The sequence below is a fragment of the Diaphorina citri genome, unplaced genomic scaffold, assembly GCF_000475195.1.
Source record: "Diaphorina citri unplaced genomic scaffold, Diaci psyllid genome assembly version 1.1 scaffold568, whole genome shotgun sequence".
In the NCBI taxonomy this organism is placed as follows: Eukaryota; Metazoa; Arthropoda; class Insecta; order Hemiptera; family Psyllidae; genus Diaphorina; species Diaphorina citri.
In genome coordinates this window covers 12623-36464 of record NW_007378002.1, presented here as the reverse complement: position 1 = coordinate 36464, position 23842 = coordinate 12623, and the positions used below count along the sequence as shown (strand labels likewise).

The window sequence follows — 23842 nt, the reverse complement described above, 5'->3', positions numbered from 1 at the left end:
TTACATAATAGAAAGAGACAGTAAAGGGAAATACATAAATGTTTAGAAAAGTAGTCACATAGTAAAATACAGCACATAAACAAGGAAAAATAAATTCTACAAAGACAAAAATTTGTTTCTTTTCATTTTTACATTTCCATATTACATAATAGAAAGAGACAGTAAAGGGAAATACATAAATGCTTAGAAAAGTAGTCACATAGTAAAATACAGCACATAAACAAGGAAAAATAAGGACCTGAAACAAATAGGAGAGCAATATGGGTCAGCACAAACAGAAGGTTAAAAATAAGGTGCTTTCAGATGTGGGACATTAGAAAGCTGTTAGCTATTACTTGAAGCACTTTAGTTACCTTTGTAAAGTACAATTACCAATGAAAAATAAGGACAGGAGTGGGGTACAATGATAAACTGAGTAGATATCAAATTCATATAAATAAAATTGAAAGAAAGAAAAAAATCAAGATGAGAATTCAAGATTGTTAATAGTAAATAGAAAGCAAGATTCTTAGGTTTATTATGAAAAATATGAAATTAAAATATCTAGAATATATTGGTTCCAAGTTTGGCATTCTATTTCGTTAGACAGAACTCTTGAATTTTAATGAGAACTTATTAAGGGCACCTATTTATAGAATCTGGAATATGTTCACACATAATGAACATTGAATAAAACAATGACATTGAGATTCGGGGGAGATATACATATTACATGGTTCCAAGTTTGGCATTCTATTTCGTTAGACAGAACTCTTGAATTTTAATGAGAACTTATTAAGGGCACCTATTTATAGAATCTGGAACATGTTCACACATAATGAACATTGAATAAAACAATGACATTGAGATTCGGGGGAGATATACATATTACATGAACTTATTAAGGGCACCTATTTATAGAATCTGGAATATGTTCACACATAATGAACATTGAATAAAACAATGACATTGAGATTCGGGGAGATGTACATATTACACGATAAAGTGTAGCCTAGGTGATTCCTGGAGAAGTATTACAAGGCAGTATGTTGCATGGTATCAGTAATGTCCAAATCCTGTGATAACATTAGAGGGGTCTCACTCATACTGACATCTGCTGAGACTGGTACAGAGTTTCCTGAAAAATAAATAAATAAAGTTTTATCATTCTTAACTTGGCCCCAAAAGTTTTCTCCTCTTGTTCCTAGCCTTTTCCTATTTAAATGGGGTTCCCCGATGTTTCTTGTCAGTCCCTACAGATAAGTACAAAAAAATTGGACTACGAAAAATTGATATTACCTATTCAGATATACAACAGGCTGAACTTCTGTTTTATTCTTACAATGTATGATGTATTTAATATTAACTCACCTCCATGTTCATTCAACTTCTCTGAAACTGGAACCACAGCTTTGGGTGTGATCTGCCCCTGTAACCAGAGAAAAAGGGGAAATGTAGTTGTTGACCATCAAGATACTTTCCTAAAGTTGGACTGTTTTAAAGTGTCCAGGCATTTTTAGCCCAGTGGTAATGTGATACCTTGCCATACAGAAGGTCTGAGGCTCATCTCTCAAGATAAAAAAAAAAAGAAAAATACACTCGCATTTTGATTGCAAATACCTATTTCAAAGGTTACTTTCTGTTGCTCAATGATGTATTTAATATTAACTCACCTCCATGTTCATTCAACTTCTCTGAAACTGGAACCACAGCTTTGGGTGTGATCTGCCCCTGTAACCAGAGAAAAAGGGGAAATGTAGTTGTTGACCATCAAGATACTTTCCTAAAGTTGGACTGTTTTAAAGTGCCCAGGCATTTTTAGCCCAGTGGTAATGTGATACCTTGCCATGCAGAAGGTCTGAGGCTCATCTCTCAAGATGAAAAAAAGAAAAATACACTCGCATTTTGATTGCAAATACCTATTTCAAAGGTTACTTTCTGTTGCTCTCATGTCGAGCCAGCACCTAATGGGAAGTATAAGTACATCGCCCTTTAGTTTTTCCACAGTCACCCGAACTATCTCATCGATATCTTCATCCTGCATGGAAACATCTGCATTATCTCCAGATTCAATGACATGGATTTGTTCAACACCATCATCCGCTTCACTCTCTTCCACAATACTCAATAGTTTCTTGGTCGTGTTGACAAATATATCTTGAACAAGCTCGTCCTCACTGTTACTGCTTTCAGACTTCCCAGCTTGGCCTGAAGGTTCCCCATGGGCGTATGTATGGTCACTATGTATTTCCGTGAAGTAATCCCCGCCACTTGCATTCTTCTTGATGGGTGACAGATCGATGTAGGTGTTGTTGGCGGTGTTCACTTCTTTCCAATGATTGGGAAAGGATTCGGGAGGGAAATAACTGCTTGAGGATCTCCACTTTTCTTCTCTGTAAGGAAGCAAACAAGTACAGCTTCAATGGTGTCTTACTAAAAGGGTTGTAGGTATTTTAAAATACTTGGTTTGAAAAAAAAAAGAGTTCAAATAGTAACAACCTCCTTTACTTTTGAAAAGCGCAACGTTAAAGATTGCTAATGGTATGAGCTATTATGCATTGCTTATCCTGCTAAGATAGGGCTGAACAGTTCCTTTACCCCCGCAATCTTGGGAAAGGATTCGGGAGGGAAATAACTGCTTGAGGATCTCCACTTTTCTTCTCTGTAAGGAAGCAAACAAGTACAGCTTCAATGGTGACTAAAAGGGCTGTAGGTATTTTAAAATACTTGGTTTGAAAAAAAAAGTTCAAATAGTGGCAACCTCCTTTACTTTTGAAAAGCGCAACGTTAAAGATTGCTAATGGTATGAACTATTATACGCTGCTTATCCTGCTAAGATAGGGCTGAAAAGTTCCTTTACCCCCGCAATCTAACCAGGTTTTTCAGTTTTTCTCATACGCTTTTCAGTGTTTTACATGAACATTTCTTCATCTGTAAGGAAGCAAACAAGTACAGCTTCAATGGTGTCTTACTAAAAGGGTTGTAGGTATTTTAAAATACTTGGTTTGAAAAAAAAAAAGAGTTCAAATAGTAACAACCTCCTTTACTTTTGAAAAGCGCAACGTTAAAGATTGCTAATGGTATGAACTATTATGCATTGCTTATCCTGCTAAGATAGGGCTGAAAAGTTCCTTTACCCCCGCAATCCAACCAGGTTTTTCAGTTTTTCTCATACGCTTTTCAGTTTTTTACATGAACATTTCTTCAAAAAAAGTCTAGGAGAGATAACCTAATTATGTCCTGATTTCGAACCCATGTCCTCCCGTTTACCACACCTACTCACCTCTGTGGGGTTCAACTTCTGCAGTTTCCTCGGAATGGACGAAGAATCACTTCTCTTGCTCTCGTTCATGGCTTTCGAACCGTCCCGGATATAAGCACCAATGGGGCTCTGTACGTTGAGAAACTTGGATGGTCGCTTGGTAGGCAGAGAGGTGGGTAATTTGGAGCCGGTGAATTTAGGTGGCTTGATGAGAGATGGCTTGGGTGTGGGTGACTTGACTGGCTTGGAAATGGGTGACTTGACAGCTTTCTGGAGAGCGGGAATTTCGTCCGGTTTTCGAATGGAGCCTGAAGTTTAGAAGAGAAGATCGTACGAGTATTAGACATACGAGTAGATGCAGTGCAATAGTCCTCAACAGAAATGGACGCGGCACACAAGGGATCAAGAACAGACCGCCTTAACATAATAATAATTAGACATATGTAGGTAGTTATGCTTGAGATATTATTCTTTTATTTTTTTACCTTTACTACTACCTCCTACCTCCCAGGCTCTAACTCTGTACCATTACATGTCGGTAAAGCTATGCTATTCAGGAGCGTGGTTTATTACGTTTTGGAATAATGATTTATGGGAACTTGATTCCAATCCTGATGATATCCTGTTTTTCCCACTGATTTATGAATTACCTTATCCTGTTTGCAGTTTGATAACGTGGGACTTAAACTCACCAATTTTGGACTCGACATTTTTGAAGTCCAACTTCCGATTGTTCAAGCTCAAATCAAACTTGGTCTGCGCGGATTTGTTCTGTCCTTCCACCTTAGAGGCGGAGAGAGACTTGCGAATTCCTTGCTTCCTCTCGGAATCATCAGGACCGGGAGTTTTGACTTTGGATCGCGGGGTGGGGGTTTTGCTCATATTTTTCACGGCTGGCGTGGAGGAGGGGACGTTTCTGAATCTCGCCAGAATGGGGGAGAAAGCTTTGTCCGTGAATTTCGTGCTTGGCGCGAGAGAAGCGTTGGGTGATTTCAAGTTCGGTTTGGCAGATGAAGGTTTGGGGGATTTGAGATGGTTCACAGGTCGCGGAGATTTCAGATGTTTGGGCGGCTCTGGAGATTTGATCTTGGGCGTTGTTGTTTCTTTCCGTGGTGTTCTTCCTGAAAGTTCAAATACATTAGTGGTTGGGTGGAAGAGATTCTTTCGGTTTTTACGATATTTCTTAAACATTAGGTTGTAAACATGTTTCACACACAAAGAAAATATTCAGTCCATTTGATTTAGAGCCCGATCCGGTCTCTTTTAAGGCCCTTTTTAACTATAGTTACTCAAGTACTATCATCTCTTAATGTGCTTAGACCTTCTAAAAATACAAGACATCTCCGGAAAGTATTGGGATGCAAGAAGAAAAATGACTTAGCAGTCAATTTCTAGATTTTCTAGCATTTGAAACGATCGCCCTTTAGTTTTTCCACAGTCACCCGAACTATCTCATCGATATCTTCATCCTGCATGGAAACATCTGCATTATCTCCAGATTCATTGACATGGATTTGTTCAACACCATCATCCGCTTCACTCTCTTCCACAATACTCAATAGTTTTTTGGTCGTGTTGACAAATATATCTTGAACAAGCTCGTCCTCACTGTTACTGCTCTCAGACTTCCCAGCTTGGCCTGAAGGTTCCCCATGGGCATATGTATGGTCACTATGTATTTCCGTGAAGTAATCCCCGCCACTTGCATTCTTCTTGATGGGTGACAGATCGATGTAGGTGTTGTTGGCGGTGTTCACTTCTTTCCAATGATTTGTGGCGTCTGTGTTATCGATTATGCTGCGGTTTAGATCATCTTCATCGTTGAAATCTGGACACGGCGGCGAGAGGAGAGAACAAGCTTCACCTGAAACAGAAACAAGGAAAATGTAAAGGTACGCCTACATAATTTCTGACTGCAGGGACTTTCGTAAAATATTTAGTGTACCAGTGTGAACTAGGTTGATCGGTGTCGGTCGAACCGCCTACAGTTTGAGTATCATATCAGGTTTTCACTATTTACATCACTTTGACTACCTAATAAGATGGTGAAATGATAGATACTATGTTTTCACTTGACAAATATATGAAACTTGTTCATTAATAGAAGTATTGTGAAATACAGTTAAAAACAGACAAGGAGTTTACATGTTTCACCATCTCCTGACATCCTTGGAACAAAAAATCACTTTGACTTTTCGGCTTGAAAGAAGATGATGGTGTTTTTTTTATGCTTAGGGCATAAACCTATGCTACGTTTCCAACTACAGCTTCTGGGATTTTATTCTTACCTTGAGTAATATTAACAGTTTCATAATGCCCGATATAGCTGTCTCTACACTCATCTGCTTCGCACTAGTTTCTTCTTCTTCAATGAACGTTTCATTTAGTTTATCGCCCTTTAGTTTTTCCACAGTCACCCGAACTATCTCATCGATATCTTCATCCTGCATGGAAACATCTGCATTATCTCCAGATTCAATGACATGGATTTGTTCAACACCATCATCCGCTTCACTCTCTTCCACAATACTCAATAGTTTCTTGGTCGTGTTGACAAATATATCTTGAACAAGCTCGTCCTCACTGTTACTGCTTTCAGACTTCCCAGCTTGGCCTGAAGGTTCCCCATGGGCGTATGTATGGTCACTATGTATTTCCGTGAAGTAATCCCCGCCACTTGCATTCTTCTTGATGGGTGACAGATCGATGTAGGTGTTGTTGGCGGTGTTCACTTCTTTCCAATGATTTGTGGCGTCTGTGTTATCGATTATGCTGCGGTTTAGATCATCTTCATCGTTGAAATCTGGACACGGCGGCGAGAGGAGAGAACAAGCTTCACCTGAAACAGAAACAAGGAAAATGTAAAGGTACGCCTACATAATTTCTGACTGCAGGGAGTTTCGTAAAATATTCAGTGTACCAGTGTGAACTAAGTTGATCGGTGTCGGTCGAACCGCCTACAGTTTGAGTATCATATCAGGTTTTCACTATTTACATCACTTTGACTAATAAGATGGTGAAATGATAGATACTATGTTTTCACTTGACAAATATATGAAACTTGTTCATTAATAAAAGTATTGTGAAACAGACACGGCGGCGAGAGGAGAGAACAAGCTTCACCTGAAACAGAAACAAGGAAAATGTAAAGGTACGCCTACATAATTTCTGACTGCAAGGAGTTTCGTAAAATATTCAGTGTACCAGTGTGAACTAGGTTGATCGGTGTTGGTGGAACCGCCTACAGTTTGAGTATCATATCAGGTCTTCACTATTTACATCACTTTGACTAATAAGATGGTGAAATGATAGATATTATGTTTTCACTTGACAAATAGATGAAACTTGTTCATTAATAAAAGTATTGTGAAATACAGTTAAAAACAGACAAGGAGTTTACATGTTTCACCATCTCCTGACATCCTTAGAACAAAAAATCACTTTGACTTTTCGGCTTGAAAGAAGATGATGGTGTATGATGTATTTAATATTAACTCACCTCCATGTTCATTCAACTTCTCTGAAACTGGAACCACAGCTTTGGGTGTGATCTGCCCCTGTAAAAAGAGAAAAAGGGGAAATGTACTTAGTTGTTGACCATCAAGATACTTTCCTAAAGTTGGACTGTTTTAAAGTGTCCAGGCATTTTTAGCCCATTGGTAATGTGATACCTTGCCATGCAGAAGGTCTGAGGCTCATCTCTCAAGATGAAAAAAAAATACACTCGCGTTTTGATTGCAAATACCTATTTCAAAGGTTACTAAACTTTCTGTTGCTCTCATGTCGAGCCAGCACCTAAATGGGAAGTATAAGTACCCTAGACCTAGAAAATAGAGAGGCTAGTCAGAAATGTGGTTAAGTAATACATAGGTTACAGTTGAAGTACTGGATACTAAGTAAATACTGGTAAATTAGAATACTCGTACTTGAATGAGTATTAGGGTAGTACACCTCTATACTCGTTCAGAGTACATTGACCATAACATGAGAATGAGTATCATCAGGATAATTGAGTAGGAAGGATGGGAAAGGATCTTCATTATCTTTAGAACCTTCCTCAGCCTCTCCATTGGCTTTAGAACTTTCCTTATAAGCCTCTTCATTGGCTTTAGAACTTTCCTTATGTTCCAATGATTTGTGGCGTCTGTGTTATCGATTATGCTGCGGTTTAGATCATCTTCATCGTTGAAATCTAGACACGGCGGCGAGAGGAGAGAACAAGCTTCACCTGAAACAGAAACAAGGAAAATGTAAAGGTACGCCTACATAATTTCTGACTGCAGGGACTTTCGTAAAATATTTAGTGTACCAGTGTGAACTAGGTTGATCGGTGTCGGTCGAACCGCCTACAGTTTGAGTATCATATCAGGTTTTCACTATTTACATCACTTTGACTACCTAATAAGATGGTGAAATGATAGATACTATGTTTTCACTTGACAAATATATGAAACTTGTTCATTAATAGAAGTATTGTGAAATACAGTTAAAAACAGACAAGGAGTTTACATGTTTCACCATCTCCTGACATCCTTGGAACAAAAAATCACTTTGACTTTTCGGCTTGAAAGAAGATGATGGTGTTTTTTTTATGCTTAGGGCATAAACCTATGCTACGTTTCCAACTACAGCTTCTGGGATTTTTTTCTTACCTTGAGTAGCATTAACAGTTTCATAATGCCCGATATAGCTTTAAAAACAGACAAGGAGTTTACATGTTTCACCATCTCCTGACATCCTTGGAACAAAAAATCACTTTGACTTTTCGGCTTGAAAGAAGAATGATGGTGTTTTTTTTATGCTTAGGGCATAAACCTATGCTACGTTCCAACTACAGCTTCTGGGATTTTATTCTTACCTTGAGTAATATTAACAGTTTCATAATGCCCGATATAGCTGTCTCTACACATAACATTGATCACGTTCTGTGTCTCATTCACTGATGTCTCCATAGCAACTGCTTCTTCATTCAATCCAGGTCTTTCCTTAGGATACGTCTCTCCATTCTCTACACATAACATTGATCACGTTCTGTGTCTCATTCACTGATGTCTCCATAGCAACTGCTTCTTCATTCAATCCAGGTCTTTCCTTTGGATACGTCTCTCCATTAGAACTTTCCTCATAAGTCTCTTCATTATCTTTAGAACCTTCCTCAGCCTCTCCATTGGCTTTAGAACTTTTCTTATAAGCCTCTTCATTGGCTTTAGAACTTTCCTCATAAGTCTCTTTATTAGCTTCAGAACTTTCCTCATAATCCTCTTCATCGGCTTTGAAACTTTCCATAGCTTTTGTTTTTGTTTGAATCGAAGTATTTGCCATCATCTGAGAAATATCTCGGACGGATTCATCTTGTTCCATGTTTGAATCAGTCACCTGTATATGTTTAGTATAATCTGAAGTTTGATTTAGTGTAGGGACATGAGACTCATTTGTAGACATGTTCTGGCCCGCCTCAATGACAGACTCTGTGGCTATAGTTTAAGTCTGTCAGTAAGAATTCCGTAGGAAATAAGCATGATCAACTGAGAATTCCGTAGGAAATAAGCATGATCAACACTGAACGCTGAACGTATGAAATTTGATGTGAATTAAGTTCACAGATGGGAACTTGGCATGTGTAGACTGTAGTGATTGAAGGTCAAAGGTTAGGAGAGGGGGCACGCTGTGTTTTCTGACCAGAATTCTTCATTATCTTTAGAACCTTCCTCAGCCTCTCCATTGGCTTTAGAACTTTCCTTATAAGCCTCTTCATTGGCTTTAGAACTTTCCTCATAAGTCTCTTTATTAGCTTCAGAACTTTCCTCATAAGCCTCTTCATCGGCTTTGAAACTTTCCATAGCTTTTGTTTGAATCGAAGTATTTGCCATCATCTGAGAAATATCTCGGACGGATTCATCTTGTTCCATGTTTGAATCAGTCACCTGTACATGTTTAGTATGATCTGAAGTTTGATTTAGTGTAGGGACATGAGACTCATTTGTGGACATGTTCTGGCCCACCTCAATGACAGACTCTGTGGCTACCTTTGGGTCGTTTATCTCATTTGAAGACTTGTTTAAATCTTTCACTTCTTGCTGAGATATTGACTGAATGGACGTTCTTTGTTTGTTGGATTGTTTAGATTCGTTAGCTCCAGTGCTTGTTTCATGGTCTGGGTCTTCTAGATCAGATTCTTCAATGGTTGTAGCGGTGGCAGAGAGAATGTTGATAGTAGGAATGATGAGCTTATCTGAAACACGAAGAAGGGTTATGTTGTTATAATAGACATAACAAAGTAGTCATAGTCACTTAAGACCTAAGCATTTATACAGTGACGATAAACCTCCCAAAAAAAAAAAGTTCATCAACCTCAATTTAAAACAAAAATCTTTGTTTCTCTCTTTTAATTACTCCTTAGAAATTACTTAGTTTCGATTGTATCGATTTTGAAACATCAAATGCACCATATTCAAAGCAGTTCAACCCCCTCTGCCTTACAAGAAGAGATCTCTAAAGGTGTGTCCGCACATAGTCGATGCCGTCCGACCTATCGATCGACGTGGTAAAGAAGTGAATCTACGTTGTCGAGGTAGTGTACGGTTTCAGTCGACGTCGATCGACGGGTCGACTATGTGTGGACACTCCTTGAAAATATTTTTTTAAACTCACTGTTATCAGCTGTCTTGTAGCCATAGGTCTCGAGGATATCAATTTCTTCCAGGGTATCTTCAGCAGGATTAGTTGCGTGTGAAATCAACACAGAGTGTGAATGACTCACAGACAGCTTCTCAAATGTTGCATTCAGATGAGGGTCTTCTGAAAGATCGTGAAAAAAATAATAATAATTTAGTGGGGGAAATTAAGATACCTACCTACATACTTAATAGAAAAAAATAATAAATAACTTTAGCTATTGCCTTGGTGGGGTATTGGTCAAGATGCTTGCTTGGTAATCGGTAGGGCGTGGGTTCAAAACCAAAGTATGGAATTTTATCATCAACATTGTTTGAGACTTCAACCACAAATATAGTGTTAACATACTGCTGGGGTAAAGGGACTCTTTAGTCTCATTTGGGCAGTATGAATAAGCACCACTATACATTTCTAACACTTGGGAATTTCTCAACTTACCCTCTTTCACTGCAGAGGTATAATGCATGTGATTTGATTGGTTTAAATCATTCTCCTTATTGGCTAAGTCCGGTCCCGAGTAATATTGGAATGAGTCACTCAGAATTTCTTGATGTGGGTTGCTCTCCTCTGTACTCAGATCCTTACTGGACATCAAGCTCTGTTCTTCCGTACTGTTTAGCTCACTTGCTTTTTTTGTGAATCTGGATTGGATAGATCCAGACAAAAAAATACCCGTATAGTCTCAAGAAAATGGGTGAAAATGGGCACCAGTACCTTTTTGAGTTTATGACAAGATCTCTTGTTTGACGTTGGGAGAGATTACCCTTGTTAGTAGTTTCATTGAGGATTTGACCATTTGATTTATTAGGGGAAACTTTTAAACTTTTGTTCACAGAAGCATTCATTTGGCTTATGTTCATAGAACCATCCATTTGGCTTGTGTTCATAGAACCATCCATTTCGCTTGTGTTCATAGAACCATCCATGGGGCTTGTGTTCATGTGACGTTGGGAGAGATTACCCTTGTTAGTAGTTTCATTGAGGATTTGACCATTTGATTTATTAGGGGAAACTTTTAAACTTTTGTTCATAGAACCATCCATTTGGCTTGTGTTCATAGAACCATCCATTTGGCTTGTGTTCATAGAACCATCCATTTGGCTTGTGTTCATATGCCAGAGACTGACGTTGGGAGAGATTACCCTTGTTAGTAGTTTCATTGAGGATTTGACCATTTGATTTATTAGGGGAAACTTTGAAACTTTTGTTCACAGAAGCATTCATTTGGCTTGTGTTCATAGAACCATCCATTTGGCTTGTGTTCATAGAAGAACCATCCATTTCGCTTGTGTTCATAGAACCATCCATGGGGCTTGTGTTCATGGAACCGTTTACTTGGCTAGAGTTCATGGAACCATTCACCTGGCTTGTATTGATAGAACTACTGACAGTAGTGTTGAAAGCTGTTATTCGAGTGGAACCATTGACAGACAAGCGTGTAGCATTCACATGTGTTTCATTCTTTTCACCACCCTGGGTATGTGACAGATTTATATTGGGACACTTGCCATTCTGTTTGCTCGAGTTGAAGAATGACTGAATTTGTAAAGATTGGTTCTGTGAGTGGAATCCAACTTTTGTGGATATCACAGCATTACTAAGTGCCTCCTTTGCAATCAATTTCCACATAATTATTTCAATAATCTTTTTTCACTGGTAATACCACCACTGGTCGCTATTCGATTAAAGTAGCTACTCAATTGTCCTCACGAAGCCTGGGTATGTGACAGATTTATATTGGGACACTTGCCATTCTGTTTGCTCGAGTTGAAGAATGACTGAATTTGTAAAGATTGGTTCTGCGAGTGGAAACCATTTTGTAGCTGTCTCATTTCAATTTCCATTTCTGCCTCAATATCTCTTTGACCACGCGGAATCGAACCCGGTACCTCCGGCGTTCAAGCCTAGTGTGATACCCACTCGGCCACGGAGGCTGCTTCATAGGCATGCATATCAACAAGATACCTAGTAAACCAACGCGGTAAGTCCACTTCACAATATTAATCCCCCCAAATCCGATTTATTCTTCCAGGTGTATCGCCCAAACTTCCCGGGATAAATCAACAAGAACACTGTCCACACTGATCCCCATGTCTGTTGAGAAATCAAATCACTTTCCATTAGTATCTTGTATTTCCCGGGATAAATCAACAAGAACACTGTCCACACTGATCCCCATGTCTGTTGAGAAATCAAATCACTTTCCATTAGTATCTTGTATTTTGTGGACTGCCTACAATAATTATTGTCATGTTTTAATTTTGGGCTAATGTTTGATATACTTCATGTCTTCAGGCCTTTAGTTAAATGATCTTGTATTTCGTGGACTGCCTACAATAATTATTGTCATGTTTTAATTTTGGGCTAATGTTTGATATACTTCATGTCTTCAGGCTTTCTGTCAAATTCACCCCCCTCCCTTTTTTAAGAGCTTAAAACTCAATTATTGGGATATGGGTCAAGTAAAGTAAGTATATCTTGTATTTCGTGGACTGCCTACAATAATTATTGTCATGTTTTAATTTTGGGCTAATGTTTGATATACTTCATGTCTTCAGGCTTTGTCAAATTCACCCCCCTCCCTTTTTTTAAGAGCTTAAAACTCAATTATTGGGATATGGGTCAAGTAAAGTAAGTACGAGTAAGTACCTTTAGTTAAATATAACCACATCAGTAATTAATACATACCTGATTCATCCATGAAGTCTGACTCATTGAGAATTGATCTGGGAGTATCTGGAACAGGGATGGTCTTAGACACAGCTGGTGTTGACAAATCAACCACAACTGGGCTTGATTTTTTAAAGGACAGATCCAGGGGTGTGTTATTTGTTGATGATTTAATTGGAGTAACCAAATTGATGCTATCAATTACTCTTGGGGTAGACACTTGAATATGCTTAGCTCTGGGAAGGCTGAAAAACATTACATTTAATTTAAATATTATTCAACAAGACCAGTAATAGGTCTTTTTTTCTCACTACTTTACTCTTGGGGTAGACACTTGAATATGCTTAGCTCTGGGAAGGCTGAAAAACATTACATTTAATTTAAGTATTATTCAACAAGACCACTACCATTTTTTATCATCTGTATCAATGATAAGGGTTACTGTTGCTCTAGTCACCATATTTTGGACTTAAATTAGATGTACAAGGTAGAACTTTTTTCCCTCTCATTAAAAATTTTCTTTTGGACACTTGGAATTCTCTGTAAATGCACACCTCACTTGTTTGCTTGCTTGTTCCGATACGGACGTCTGATCTACTGTTGCTACCGCTGGTATCTCCTCACGATCGACCGTTTTGTTTGTACTTTCTACTTCAATATTCACAGTATTTATAGAATGTGATGGCTTGCTGTTTGATCTTTGCTTGCTTGTTCCGATACGGACGTCTGATCTACTGTTGCTACCGCTGGTATCTCCTCACGAGCGACTGATTTGTTTGTACTTTCTTCAATATCTACAGTGTTTATAATTTCATTTCCAGTAGCACTAACTGCTTTGGATTCAAGAACATCAGCACTAGATTTTGTTATTACAGTGGTCAGCTATTCCTTGGGTTTTATCAATTGTCTCCTCTTTGATTTCACTTAGTTCAATGTGATGGCTTGCTGTTTGACCTTTGCTTGCTTGTTCCGATACGGACGTCTGATCTACTGTTGCTACCGCTGGTATCTCCTCACGAGCGACTGTTTTGTTTGTACTTTCTACTTCAATATTCTTTGCTTGCTTGTTCCGATACGGACGTCTGATCTACTGTTGCTACCGCTGGTATCTCCTCACGATCGACCGTTTTGTTTGTACTTTCTTCAATATCTACAGTGTTTATAGTTTCATTTCCAGTAGCACTAACTGCTTTGGATTCAAGAACATCAGCACTAGATTTCTCATGCACATCATTACACGAGTTTAAATCTTGGTTAAGCTCTTCCATTTGTTCCATTGCTTTCTTCATACTTTCTGCCAGTAAACTTTGCTCCACTTTCTCCTTGACATTGACGTCAGCTTTTCCTTCATCGCTCAATGCGTTTAAATCTTGGTTAAGCTCTTCCATTTGTTCCATTGCTTTCTTCATACTTTCTGCCAGTAAACTTTGCTCCACTTTCTCCTTGACACTGACGTCAGCTTTTCCTTCATCGCTCAATGGTTACTCTTGGGGTAGACACTTGAATATGCTTAGCTCTGGGAAGGCTGAAAAACATTACATTTAATTTAAGTATTATTCAACAAGACCAGTAATAGGTCTTTTTTTTCTCTCAATTACTCTTGGGGTAGACACTTGAATATGCTTAGCTCTGGGAAGGCTGAAAAACATTACATTTAATTTAAGTATTATTCAACAAGGCAAGTAATAGGTCTTTTTTTCTGACTACCATTTTTTATCATCTGTATCAATGATAAGGGTTACTGTTGCTCTAGTCACCATATTTTGGACTTTAATTTGATGTACAAGGTAGAACTTTTTTCCCTCTCATTAAAAATTTTCTTTTGGACACTTGGAATTCTCTGTAAATGCACACCTCACTTGAACATGAAGAATGACTGTTTCAAGCACTAAGCTGAAAATGATATACATTTACCTCTGTGGTTTCTTTGTAATTTTAATTGGGGCAAGTAGTTCCCTCTTGGTAATTGGACCCATGAACACTTCATCTTCTTCCTGGTCACTATCCATTCCTTTCAGTAGGTCCGGTATGTTGCCCGCCATTGTGATGGTGAGCTATTCTAAACAATTAATCTCTTGAAACAGATAGATGCCTGAAAAAGTCACAATATACCATACCTCACTTGAACATGAAGAATGACTGTTTCAAGCACTAAGCTGAAAATGATATACATTTACCTCTGTGGTTTCTTTGTAATTTTAATCGGGGCAAGTAGTTCCCTCTTGGTAATTGGACCCATGAACACTTCATCTTCTTCCTGGTCACTATCCATTCCTTTCAATAGGTCCGGTATGTTGCCCGCCATTGTGATGGTGAGTTATTCTAAACAATTAATCTCTTTAAACAGATAGATGCCTGAAAAAGTCACAATATACCAGAAAATAAAGAGGAATAAGAAGATTTCAGTGTCCAGACCTGCATTCCATAAAAATTTCATACTTCACAAAAGATGGGACATCTTTTTGAGCCCCTTCAATTTGGATCAAATGAACCTTGTTCCTCTAGCAAGTAGGTAATTATTAGCTTCCACTTGCTGTTAGTAGTGAACAAGCAATCTCTTAGCAATCATTTGGGTCTTGAGACTATTGAATAATAATCATTCTCAAATCTTCAGAGATGGTTTGTATTTGATTTATCACTTCAAGTTTTCAAAGGGACACTGGGCTCTATGATGGGAATGATTAGAATGATAGGGGATACAAAGTAGAGATTTCTGAAAGTAGGGATCCTGTACTTACTGTTCCGTGAAGTAGCTTTCAAAGTTCGATATAAAATTAATAAAAGGGTAGCGACAGAACAATAATTATTGAAAAATAAAGAAATAAATCAAAAAATTAGAATAAAATTTGTTTCATTTGCAATCTGTTGAACAAAAAACGGACATCGAAATTTGAATGGCGGTTTTTGTAAACAAAAGAATAGGGAACCAGTGCTGCCAACTCATGATGGCGGGAAATTCAAATTTTCGGTGTCTTCAAATTCGAATAAAAAAAGTTTTAAATGAATGGGGACTTTTAATTGAACCTTTTTTGTGATTTTATGTAATATCTACTTGTAGTTCTTTGGAATTACATTAAAATCGCACAAAATATAAGCCCATATTTTAATTTTTATTGCTACTCAGAGACTGGGGATTGGTAGCACTATTGTATGAAAACATGGAAATTGTCAGCACGCAGTAGTTTAACATTGCAAAAATAAAAGGAAATCAGCCGTTAAAGGTCATTCGCCCATGAAAACGAACAGATACGCCTCACTTCTGAGAATTTTATCTGTCACCACGACCGTCGCTATCTATTCAACTGATAAAAACTTGCGTCATATGAAAACCCTAAACATTTTCCAAAAACTATTTCGGTTCCCGGATTGTTTTCTTTTTTCTAGGCATAGTCATATTTATCAGTTTATGACTCTTTGCCTTTGTATGTATGGTCAAGTGGTGACAAGTTGTCCATATTGGCTAAAGACGCAGGAAGTTTCAGTAGTCCCACATTCTCTGTAGTTGTCCCATATTATCTGCAGTAGCCCCATATTATAGGGACTCCTCAATAAGCATCCCATGCGAACGTTAAGGTTCAAAGCGACGCGATACTCAGCGTATACATAGGTACACAGATTCAGATTTTTTTCTTTCTTTCTGTCTTTATAAAGAGGTTTGATAGAGGGAATTTAAAGAATTGTTATCGTGTGACAAGTTCTGATAATTTCGACAGCATTGGAAATTCTAAACATGGAAATTGTCAGCACGCAGTAGTTTAACATTGCAAAAATAAAAGGAAATCAGCCGTTAAAGGTCATTCGCCCATGAAAACGACCAGATACGCCTCACTTCTGAGAATTTTATCTGTCACCACGACCATCGCTATCTATTCAACTGATAAAAACTTGCGTCATATGAAAACCCTAAACATTTTCCAAAAACTATTTCGGTTCCCGGATTGTTTTCTTTTTTCTAGGCATAGTCATATTTATCAGTTTATGACTCTTTGCCTTTGTATGGTCAAGTGGTGACAAGTTGTCCATATTGGCTAAAGACGCAGGAAGTTTCAGTAGTCCCACATTCTCTGTAGTTGTCCCATATTATCTGCAGTAGTCCCATATTATAGGGACTCCTCAATAAGCATCCCATGCGAACATTAAGGTTCAAAGCGACGCGATGCTCAGCAGATTCAGATTTTTTCTTTCTTTCTGTCTTTATAAAGAGGTTTGATAGAGGAAATTGTAACTGCTAAGGTCTTATCACAGTAGTCCCACATTCTCTGTAGTTGTCCCATATTATCTGCAGTAGTCCCATATTATAGGGACTCCTCAATAAGCATCCCATGCGAACGTTAAGGTTCAAAGCGACGCGATGCTCAGCGTATACATAGGTACACAGATTGAGATTTTTTTTCTTTCTGTCTTTATAAAGAGGTTTGATAGAGGGAATTGTAACTGCTAAGGTCTTATCGTCCCGAAATTTTAGAGAGAAGAAAGACAGGATAGAAGAAAGGCAGCCGTTCCGAGAATGAACGTTATCCGTTCAGGATAAAATCTCGGGCGGGAATCGAACCCGCGGCCTAGCACTTACAGAGCTTTTAGAGAGAAGAAAGACAGGATAGAAGAAAGGCAGCCGTTCCGAGAATGAACGTTATCCGTTCAGGATAAAATCTCGGGCGGGAATTGAACCCGCGGCCTAGCACTTACAGAGTAGATGCGCTATCAACCAAGCTAACTAGGCTGGCCCACAGCTCCAGAGTATTTTTATCTCATACACTTTTCCGCTCTGGATTCCCTCACGATGTTGTTTCTTTTCCCTCCAGATCTACCTGATTCGACTTTAGACTTCATCGCCAATGACGAATCCGTAATCATCCTCGAGCCGAAAGACGCTCAACGGTACTCTAACTTTCAGTACGAAGTCCCCGATGATCGAAGAGACGCAAGGAACTATGGAGACAATGGTGTACGACTCATGGAAGACTCAAATTCGTCGCAGTCAAGAATTAACTTGGGTTTCCTCTTTGGAAGCAGAAGTCCCTTCAGCTCTCCAGGCAGGCCAACGAGGAGGATACCTACAGTTGATAGTAAGTGGTAGGCACCATGGCGTAGCACCACCAGTAAGTAATGGGAATATGGTCTGCTTGTTCCGGGGTCCGGGGTGAGACTTCCAGAAAATCCTTTGGACGATTTTATATACCTAAATGCACCGAAGGCATTTGTAACATGCAGAAGTCCCTTCAGCTCTCCAGGCAGGCCAACGAGGAGGATACCTACAGTTGATAGTAAGTGGTAGGCACCATGGCGTAGCACCACTAGTAAGTAATGGGAATATGGTCTGCTTGTTCCGGGGTCGGGGGTGAGACTTCCAGAAAATCCTTTGGACGATTTTATATAAATGCACCGAAGGCATTTGTAACAGATAGACCTGACCTGTTGTCAGGTCCACCTGATGGTGTGTGCTCATCAGGTATCAGGTACACCTGACAGACCGACCTTTTCAGCCGTACCTGTCAGATGACCTGTTGTCAGGTCCACCTGATGGTGTGTGCTCATCAGGTATCAGGTACACCTGACAGACCGACCTTTTCAGCCGTACCTGTCAGGTCTACCTGATAGTGAGTGGCTGGCCTAAGTGTTTCGTTTATTGATTTAAACTTGAAAGTAAGCACAAAACTAAGGGTGACATGACTAAGTCCTAATACAACCTGACCTGTTGTCAGGTCCACCTGATGGTGTGTGCTCATCAGGTATCAGGTACACCTGACAGACCGACCTTTTCAGCCGTACCTGTGAGGTCTACCTGATAGTGAGTGGCTGGCCTAAGTGTTTCGTTTATTGATTTAAACTTTAAAGTAAGCACAAAACTAAGGGTTACATGACTAAGTCCTACGCCCAGTTATTGTCTACATTGTAAATATTTACTAAACCTTGGAATTTCCATTTGGTTAGAGCTAAAACCTTTCATTAGAGCCAAAGATTTGACCGTTGACCATTATGGAATATTTATTAATATTAATGTCATAAATGTCTAAGATTATCTACGCATGTACACGAACTCGGCAAAATTGGCATATACCTCCATATGGAAAACACCAGGCGGTCTCAGATAGATAGATATCAACATAAAGTTATGAACTCTCTAGTCTGTACAATCATAGTCATCTTCTTCTTGGTATTTTCTGATAAGTTAGCATACTTATAAAGACGGCTCATACATGCATCAGGCACCTATGTATAATGACGGAAGTTCACATAAATCATTATTTTACAATACACAGGTGTGAGCAGTAATATTCTTGATTACTATACTTAAATACATAATTTTCGTAACTCGGCAAAATTGGCATATACCTCCATATGGAAAACACCAGGCGGTCTCAGATAGATAGATATCAACATAAAGTTATGAACTCTCTAGTCTGTACAATCATAGTCATCTTCTTCTTGGTATTTTCTGATAAGTTAGCATACTTATAAAGACGGCTCATACATGCATCAGGCACCTATGTATAATGACGGAAGTTCACATAAATCATTATTTTACAATACCACTCGGCAAAATTGGCATATACCTCCATATGGAAAACACCAGGCGGTCTCAGATAGATAGATATCAACATAAAGTTATGAACTCTCTACAATCAAAGTCATCTTCTTCTTGGTATTTTCTGATACTTATAAAGACGGCTCATACATGCATCAGGCACCTATAATGACGGAAGTTCACATAAATCATTATTTTATAATACAAACTACAATATATTGTACTTGTACATACACAGGTACGAGCAGTAATATGTATTCTTGATTACTATACTTGTACGTATTTTTCATCATTCCCGTTACAGGTATGAGTAATAGGAGAAATGGCCTGTCTCCGGAATATGAGGGAAATCCATTCCTTTCTACGGCGAACAACAATAATTTCAACAACATCGACCGTACCACAAGAAGAACTACATCCAAGAGACCCAACAACAAACAACCGCAGTGGCAAGGATCGAACCGACAAGAGTCAAACGAATTTCAAAATTACCTACCTACACTGCCAGGAAAGCTCTTTGAGGAGGTATTTGTAGAACCATCGAAGAAGCAATAGATAAGATTTAAAAATCTTTTGGGGTGTTATTTATTATTGAAAAAAGTGAGAGCCCATCACCTATGGGTGGCATTGTTAAGAATTCATAAGAAGAATATTATCATGCTTGCTCCTTTAGCATGTGGGCGGTACCTACGTTTTACAAACTTAACTTTATATTATATATTATCATACACTTATACATACTATGTAAGTAAATGATTGGATACTATAGGCTATAGGTAGATAGGTAGATACCTATAATGCCAAACCTCTTGAATCGAATAATTATAAGGCAGAAAAATGTAAATTTACACCTGCGTATTAAATCATTACAACGTCATCGTAAGGCAGGTATTTAACTATTATGATTACTCAAATAGGTATATTTACATCATCAACATTTTACATAATCTATCATAAATATCATAATTAATCAATCTGTCTGCCTTTTGTCTGATAATAGGTATTTTTACAAGAAACCAATTACTTTAAACCCTGCGTACTGAGTAGTGTACACTTGGACTTGGGATCTGTAGGTTGGTGGTTCGAGTACAAGTCCGCGCCGGCTAAAATTTGGCGTATAATCGATGACCATTATTTTGTGACGAGCATTCGAGCTCAACACACTTAAATCTCAACACGTGCTTAACACACTTATCTAATCACCCGAAATCACAGAATATACCCAGAACCAGACTGACTGGACGTCAAAAATTCAAAAAGGTGGGAGGAAAGAATTGTTATCGTGTGACAAGTTCTGATAATTTCGACAGCATTGGAAATTCTAAACATGGAAATTGTCAGCACGCAGTAGTTTAAAATTGCAAAAATAAAAGGAAATCAACCGTCAAAGGTCATTCGCCCATGAAAACGACCAGATACGCCTCACTTCTGAGAATTTTATCTGTCACCACGACCATAAGAGAAAAAGTAAAGGAATGCTTGTAATACTTCTCATTAATTTACGTTTTCTTAGAACTTACCTTGATGGTGTAGTGGTCAATAATGTCAAGATGGCCACCTGGTAATCAAATGGGCGTGGGTTCAATCCCGACCAAGGTATGGAATTTTAGCCTTAACAAGAGGCGTAGGTATTTATTTGTTTTGAATCTAACAACTCATCAATGAATCCGAATTAAATGGATTCTAGTAATTGGATTCGATGGCTTTGAAAATACCATTTTTTTTTTTCCAAAGTGAATCTGCATTTGATTGATTCACTAGATTCAGACAAAAAATACCCCTGTAGTCTCAAGAAAATCGGTGAAAATGGACAGTACCTCCTTCAGTTTATAACTGGACTTGCTTACCTTAGCAAGAGGTTTGGGTGGAACCTTAATGTTGTCGCTGGTAAACTTGGTCGGTCTCAGAACATTGGTACGTCTGGACATTGGTATTTGACTTGGTTTAATGGTGGACTTTTTGGTGTCTTTCTTGTTCGCCTCCAAATCTGGACTGAATGTGTTGAGATCATCTGAAATGTGCATTAAAATTTTCAGTCAGTATTAAAGAAAAAAAAAATTAAACGCATCACCCAGCGTTAGTGGAGCTAAATCCCCGGTGTGGTTGTGTATTTCGTATAAAAGTCGAAATTCTGGGGACCTACAATTTCATTTTCTATTACAATAAGCATAGCGAAGCTATACTATAATATTATAATGGTAATGAAAAAAAGAAAAAAATAATAAATAACTTTAGCTATTGCCTTGGTGGGGTATTGGTCAAGATGCTTGCTTGGTAATCGGTAGGGCGTGGGTTCAATGATTCAATTCTAACCAAAGTATGGAATTTTATCATCAACATTGTTTGAGACTTCAACCACAAATATAGTGTTAACCTGGTGGTCACTTTCTTCGGTAGGTTCTCCTTTTGGCTTTTTTGTAAACTTCCATTGGGTTGTTTGATTTTCTCCGCAGATTTCACCTAGGAGGAAAATAAAGGAATAATTGTAATACTTTTTATTAATCTACATTTATTTTCATGGAACTTACCTCGATTGTGTAGTGGTCAGTAATGTCAAGATGCCCGCCTGGTAATCAGGAGGGCGAGGGTTCAATTCCCGACCGAGGTATGGAATTTTAGCCTCACCAGGAGGTTTTTTTTTTAATCTGGATTGGATAGATCCAGACAAAAAAATACCCATATAGTCTCAAGAAAATGGGTGAAAATGGGCACCAGTAGAGTATGAATAAGCACCACTATACATTTCTAACACTTGGGAATTTCTCAACTTACCCTCTTTCACTGCAGAGGTATAATGCATGTGATTAGATTGGTTCAAATCATTCTCCTTATTGGCTAAATCCGGTCCCGAGTAATATTGGAATGAGTCACTCAGAATTTCTTGATGTGGGTTGCTCTCCTCTGTACTCAGATCCTTACTTGACATCAAGCTTTGTTCTTCCGTACTGTTTATTGGCTAAATCCGGTCCCGAGTAATATTGGAATGAGTCACTCAGAATTTCTTGATGTGGGTTGCTCTCTTCTGTACTCAGATCCTTACTTGACATCAAGCTCTGTTCTTCCATACTGTTTAGCTCACTTGTATTCTGGCTGGACATATTCAATGCCAGAGACTGACGTTGGGAGAGATTACCCTTGTTAGTAGTTTCATTGAGGATTTGACCATTTGATTTATTAGGGGAAACTTTGAAAATTTTGTTCACAGAAGCATTCATTTGGCTTGTGTTCATAGAAGCATCCATTTGGCTTGTGTTCATAGAAGAACCATCCATTTGGCTTGTGTTCATAGAACCATCCATTTTGCTTGTGTTCATAGAACCATCCATGGGGCTTGTGTTCATGGAACCATAGAACCATCCATTTGGCTTGTGTTCATAGAACCATCCATTTTGCTTGTGTTCATAGAACCATCCATGGGGCTTGTGTTCATGGAACCGTTTACTTGGCTGGAGTTCATGGGAACATTCACCTGGCTTGTATTGATAGAACTACTGACAGTAGTGTTGAAAGCTGTTATTTGAGTGGAACCATTGACAGACAAGCGTGTAGCATTCACATGTGTTTCATTCTTTTCACCACCCTGGGTATGTGACAGATTTATATTGGGACACTTGCCATTCTGTTTGCTTGAGTTGAAGAATGACTGAATTTGTAAAGATTGGTTCTGTGAGTGGAATCCGATGAGATCTTTGATCGCCCCTTACCCTTGCCCTTAACGATGTTACCCTTTACCCATTATCGCCCTTTACTCTATTACCCTTTATCGCCTTTACCGTTTATACGGCCTTGCGTTTCTGGAACCTGACAGAAGAACTTTCTGGTGTCTTAAGATTGGTTAAACCTATTACATATAATAATTAAGTAGGTAGTACCTATAGGTACCTACCTACTTAGATGTGATAGAAGCTGCCAAACTTTCTCCCTTTACCGTTTATACGGCCTTGCGTTTCTGGAACCTGACAGAAGAACTTTCTGGTGTCTTAATCTTAAGATTGGTTAAACCTATTATATATAATAATTAATTAGGTACCTATACCTACCTACCTACTTAGATATGATAGAAGCTGCCAAACTTTCATGACTAAATTTGGAGGGGGCGGAGCGCTACCACGTTAAATCTTTCACTTCTTGCTGAGATATTGACTGAATGGACGTTCTTTGTTTGTTGGATTGTTTAGATTCGTTAGCTCCAGTGCTTGTCTCATGGTCTGGGTCTTCTAGATCAGATTCTTCAATGGTTGTAGCAGTGGCAGAGAGAATGTTGATAGTAGGAATGATGAGCTTATCTGAAACACGAAGAAGGGTTATGTTGTTATAATAGACATAACAAAGTAGTCATAGTCACTTAAGACCTAAGCATTTATACAGTGACGATAAACCTCCCAAACACCACATGACAACAACTATCACAACTATGTGCAATTTAGGTGATAATGTACGGATAAGTAGTTATGTACCTAATATGTAATAGTGTTTGTGCAATCAATTCATTTCGAGAACCAGTTTACTAATCCGACTTACAATAATTCACGTGTTAAAGTGCGCCAAGAAATAAGGTGGAAAGTGGGTAGGTACTAACGTATACATCATAGACTAGGTATAGGTAGATATAAGGTGTTAAACTGTTAAAATATATTATATACCTACCTCCTAATACCCTGTTAGGTTCCTACAGAACGTGATTCATGTATGGTATCTCGAGGTGTGCCGCATTTTCCAAGGCACTTTTA

General features: G+C 38.5%; 2 protein-coding genes and 2 long non-coding RNA genes across 4 annotated transcripts; 1 reads left to right on the top strand and 3 right to left on the bottom strand.

Moving 5' to 3' along the window:
* Positions 1–94: 94 nt before the first annotated feature.
* LOC113467851 lies at positions 95–688 on the bottom strand. The gene is made up of 2 exons (XR_003391792.1): positions 390–688; positions 95–238 (listed from the first exon to the last, which is right to left on the bottom strand). It is a non-coding gene; the product is annotated as an uncharacterized LOC113467851 (long non-coding RNA).
* Positions 689–948: 260 nt separating this feature from the next.
* On the bottom strand, positions 949–5408 carry LOC103510175 (neurofilament heavy polypeptide-like). Its single transcript, XM_026824294.1, has 6 exons — positions 5387–5408; positions 4656–5105; positions 3934–4362; positions 3263–3549; positions 1653–1710; positions 949–1117 (listed from the first exon to the last, which is right to left on the bottom strand). Exons 1-6 carry the CDS (start codon positions 5406–5408, stop codon positions 1014–1016), a joined length of 1350 nt encoding a protein of 449 aa, XP_026680095.1. The 3' UTR covers positions 949–1013.
* A 94-nt stretch (positions 5409–5502) lies between these two features.
* LOC103510174 lies at positions 5503–22052 on the bottom strand. The gene is made up of 5 exons (XM_026824293.1): positions 21885–22052; positions 9893–10039; positions 9037–9473; positions 8100–8247; positions 5503–6080 (listed from the first exon to the last, which is right to left on the bottom strand). Exons 1-5 carry the CDS (start codon positions 22036–22038, stop codon positions 5503–5505), a joined length of 1464 nt encoding a protein of 487 aa, XP_026680094.1. The 5' UTR covers positions 22039–22052.
* On the top strand, positions 17784–19577 carry LOC103510171. The gene is made up of 2 exons (XR_003391790.1): positions 17784–17850; positions 19417–19577. It is a non-coding gene; the product is annotated as an uncharacterized LOC103510171 (long non-coding RNA).
* Positions 22053–23842: the final 1790 nt, after the last annotated feature.

What these genes read in the sequence shown, in the direction of transcription:
- LOC103510175 (XM_026824294.1), bottom strand. Translation starts at nt 5,408, where the DNA reads ATGTCAGGAGATGGTGAAACAT. An exon ending in GTCAGGAGATGGTGAAACAT is followed by an intron (nt 5,106 to 5,386) that starts GTAAACTCCTTG and finishes TTTCTGTTTCAG; the next exon opens with GTGAAGCTTGTTCTCTCCTC. An exon ending in GGAAAAACTAAAGGGCGATC is followed by an intron (nt 4,363 to 4,655) that starts GTTTCAAATGCT and finishes TTGAACTTTCAG; the next exon opens with GAAGAACACCACGGAAAGAA.
- LOC103510174 (XM_026824293.1), bottom strand. Translation starts at nt 22,038, where the DNA reads ATGTCAAGTAAGGATCTGAGTACAGAGGAGAGCAACCCACATCAAGAA. An exon ending in TACCTCTGCAGTGAAAGAGG is followed by an intron (nt 10,040 to 21,884) that starts GTAAGTTGAGAA and finishes ACGATCTTTCAG; the next exon opens with AAGACCCTCATCTGAATGCA. An exon ending in CTACAAGACAGCTGATAACA is followed by an intron (nt 9,474 to 9,892) that starts GTGAGTTTAAAA and finishes TTCGTGTTTCAG; the next exon opens with ATAAGCTCATCATTCCTACT.